This window comes from Epinephelus moara, chromosome 24, assembly GCF_006386435.1.
Source record: "Epinephelus moara isolate mb chromosome 24, YSFRI_EMoa_1.0, whole genome shotgun sequence".
Classification (NCBI taxonomy): domain Eukaryota; kingdom Metazoa; phylum Chordata; class Actinopteri; order Perciformes; family Serranidae; genus Epinephelus; species Epinephelus moara.
Window position 1 is genome coordinate 435,562 of NC_065529.1, and position 4,235 is coordinate 439,796.

General features: G+C 43.9%; 1 protein-coding gene across 1 annotated transcript in view; it reads left to right on the forward strand.

Annotated features, from left to right (window-relative positions):
* LOC126386418 (dihydropyridine-sensitive L-type skeletal muscle calcium channel subunit alpha-1-like) overlaps nt 1-4,235 on the forward strand; it is a 509,728-nt gene that overhangs the window by 338,188 nt on the left and 167,305 nt on the right. Inside the window, 1 exon segment of the mRNA XM_050038752.1 lies at nt 1,989-2,045. Coding sequence (XP_049894709.1) covers nt 1,989-2,045 — 57 coding nt within the window.

Consider the following 4,235-nt stretch of genomic DNA (forward strand, 5'->3'; position numbering starts at 1 on the left):
AGCTGCAAGCGCTGTGATCGGGCCCTCGCTCCCCCATGCAACCGCGGGGGCCTGAGGCATGCGGGGGCTGGGGTGCGAAGCGCGAGAAGGGAGAAAAAACCTGGCAGGAGTGAAAAAACACAATGTTTTGTTCATCCACTGGGTGGTGCTATGAGCGTAACCAGATGTGGGCAGGTGCGTTCAGGGGTGGACCGTCATCACACGTGAAGTTTCGAGCAAATCGGACAATGTCAGTGTATAATAGGGCATTTCCTGTTTCCACAAGGGGGCGGCATGCGCAAGATTGCCTACGAGCATATGGAGGCATTGAGGGCGGGGCTCTTATCATGTACAGAAATTTTGAAGCAGTTTGGATGAAGTATGTGGGAGAGAGAGCTGCTTGAATATGCATGGCGATGCATCAAAAATGGCAGCACCATAGCGGCCACGCCCTTTAACCTACAGACATGCAGAGCACAACTTTTGATCAGCATGGTCTCTGGATGATCTGTAAAAAATTTGAAGTCCATTGGAGGAAATCCCTAGGACAAGTTTGTTAAAATACAACATGTCAAAATCACACCAAAATGACAAGTCAAACTCAAAATGGCCGACTTCCTGTTTGGAGTAGACCATTGGTGCCAGAGACTTTTATGTGCTTCTGGACAACATACACATGTGTACCAATTTTCATGTTCCAACTCCAAAAAAAAAACCCTATGGGGATGGTTTTTTGAAAATTTCAAGGGGGCGCTATAGAGGGATTTTGTCCCCCCCATGGGCGACGCCCCTATCAGATGTAAGAGCTCGACATTCTTGATCTGTGTATCAATTTTCATGAGGATATGGGGTCGCTGAAGCCATCAAAAAGCCAAACGTATTTGTTGGCGAGGGAGGTGCCATAGCGGCCACGCCCCTTGACTTAGAGAAAAGCTTTTAATAACTTTTCATCAGCATGCTCTCTGGATGATCTGTAAACAAATTGAAGTCGATTGGATGAAATTCCTAGGACTAGTTCGTTAAAATACAACATGTGGAAATCACGCCAAAATGACAAGTCAAAATCAAAATGGCCGACTTCCTGTTTGGAGTAGACTATTGGTGCCAGAGACTTTTATGTGCGTCTGGACAACATACACATGTGTACCAATTTTCATGTTCCAACTCCAAAAAAACCCTATGGGGAGGGGCTTTTGAAAATTTCAAGGGGGCGCTATAGAGGCATTTTGTCCCGCCCATGGGCGACGCCCCTATCAGATGCAAGAGCTCGCCATTCTTGACCTGTGTATCAATTTTCACGAGGAGATGAGGTCGCTGAAGCCATCAAAATGCCAAGCGTATTTAGGGGCGAGGGATCGATAGTCGCCACGCCGCCACATGGACACCATTAGACGTAGCTTCACAGCCTTCATAAGGTAGCTTCACCAACTTGTTCTGCATGCATTAGAAGTGGAATGAAGTTGATGCGGTCAAGTTTGTGGCATTAGTACATGTTAAAGTAAAACTGATCTCTTCCTGTTACCACTGGGGGGTGCTATGAGTAAGGTGGAATATTAACATAGTGGGGCTTTCGGGGTGGAGCCATCATCATGTCCAGCAAGTTTGAAGCTGCTGAGATCAAGTATGTGGGCGGGAGAGCCGTTTGAAATTTGATGGCAAGAAAACGAAAAGTCGCCAAAATTTGTCACGCCTTAGCGGCCACGCCACTTGGCTTAGAAAAAAGCTTTTAATAAATTTTGATCAGCATGTTGTCAGGATGATCTGTACCAACTTTTTTGGTTTGGGTTTTTGAAAATTTCAAGGGGGCGCTATAGAGGCATTTTGTCCCCCCCATGGGCGACGCCCCTATCAGATGCAAGAGCAAGAGGACGATCAAAATTCTTTTAATAACTTTTTGTCAGGAGGGTTGACAGATGCTTCATGCAAAGTTTGGTGCAAATCGGTCAAATCGCCTAGGAGGAGTTCGAAAAAGTATGTTTTTCATTTGTCGCGATTTAGCGAATGGAAAGTTACAGCGAAAGTGGGCGTGGCTTACACCACACAATTCAGCGGAATTCAGAGAACACGTAAATAGAAGGTTTAACAATGTTCAACATATTATGTCGGAGTTATTAGCCAAAAACACTTTTGCATTGAAAATAGCACCACCTGCTGGTCATTTTTGGCGTGTGAGTTACAGGGGCCAGTCTATAGCACCCCTATCAATTTTATGGCGTGTGAGTTACAGGGGCCAGTCTATAGCACCCCTATCAATTTTATTTCCATGAGTGTTATGGTGTTGGCACAGTGCCAAATATTAAATTAGACGGCCACCAGAGCGCCACCTAGTGGTGGATCGGTAAGTCCTTTGTCAGATATCCTCAGGAGGGCATTGACAATAATTATACCAAGTTTTGTGTTAATCCGCCCAACTGATGTTGAGATATAAAATACTTCAATTTAAAGAGCGCCACCCTGTGGTCATCACCCAAAATTTTGCACAGAGCCTCAGGGGCTCATGCGGAAGTGGTAACCTGAGTTTCATGTCATTCGGATACACCAGTGTGGAGATATGTAGCACTTCCTGTTTAGAATGAAATCTGCAGGAAGTTGCAATTTAATAACTTGAGTATTATTTGGAATATCGAAATTCTTTTAATAACTTTTTGTCGGGAGGGTCCACAGTTGCTGTGTGCAAAGTTTCATGCCAATCGGTGAAATTGCCTGGGAGGAGTTCGAAAAAGTAGGTTTGAGACATTTTGCTAATTTGCGGAAAAAAACGGTAGGCGGAAATGGGCGTGGCCTATACCACAAGATTCAGCACAATTCACTGAACGTGTGGATATAAGGTTTTTGAATGTGTGACAAAGTATATGGGAGTTATGAGCCAAAACGCACTTTCCTTAATAATAGCACCACCTAGTGGTGGAAATTCAGGACGACAATAGATTATAAAATTTTTCAGCAGGTGGGACTGATATTCCAAGTTTGGTGAGTTTTGGGGTATGTTAAGACAGTGAAAAATGCGATCATATAGGCGGAAGAAAAAAAAAAATATATATATATATGTAAATAATCGGGAGAAAAACAATTGGGACCTCGCAGGTCTCCTGCTCGGGCCCTAAAAATCCTTGCATTTCAATAGGGTCCTCGCACCGCTAGGTGCTCGGGCCCTAATAATAAATCCTTACATTTCAATAGGGTCCTCGCACCGCTAGAAATGTTCGAGACCCCTAAGTTTGACGCATTGCCACGGTCACAGAGTTTGACGACAACTCACGCTTCTGATAAAGTTTCTTCATCAAGGTCTTTCGGTGGGACAGACCAAGGTTTGAAGTCGATCGAATGAAATGAGGCGGTCGTTAATTTAGGACCCTTGGAAATGGCCAAAAATGCACCAAAATTGCACAGTAACTTCAAATAGCCAACTTCCTGTTGGGTTTAGAGCATGCATCCAAGATCCTTTTTTTTTTCATCTTGGAGTGTTCCATGTGCTATCCAATTTTCCTACATGTGGGTTAAACCACCTACAGGGGCTGTTCTGTTTTTTAGTGGGCACTCCTGAGCCAATTTTTTGCAACCAAGCATGCAACCCCTAAAATAACAACATACTCAAAAACTCATGAAACTTTGCAGACATATCAGAAGTGCTGGAAAATTTAAGTCCCTCCCAAAGGCAATTTATTTCAGATAAGAATCAGAATACCTTGCATTTCAATAGGGTCCCCGCACCACTTGGTGCTCCGGCCCTAATAATTACTGCAGTTTCGATAGGGCCTTTGTCCAAATATCGACCACAGCATGTAGATTTTAGGTTAATGAAAAATAGCTGTCTGAAAAGATATACTTCCCGTTGCCGGATATTGGCATATGGATGTGGTCAGGGCAGGACTGTCATTAATCCTGCGAAGTTTGGGGAAGATTGGAAAAGGTATGCTTTAGTTATAAAGTACTTTCTGTTTTGTGGCTGTACACCTAAGTTTGACGCCTTGCCACGGTCACACGGATTGACGAAAATTCAAGCTGATAATTACTTTTCTTCTGCAAGATCTTCCAGTGGGACAGACCAAAGTTTGAAGTCATTTGGATAAAATCTGTAGGACTGGTTTGTTAAAATACAACATACACATGGGAAACGCTAAAATTGACCATGGAATTCAAAATGGCCGACTTCCTGTTGGATTAAGGCAATGGGTCCAAGAGACAATTTTGTGCACAGCAGTGGCAGGCATGTGGAGCATCAGATTGGATAATGGAGACCGCAAACAGGGGCCACA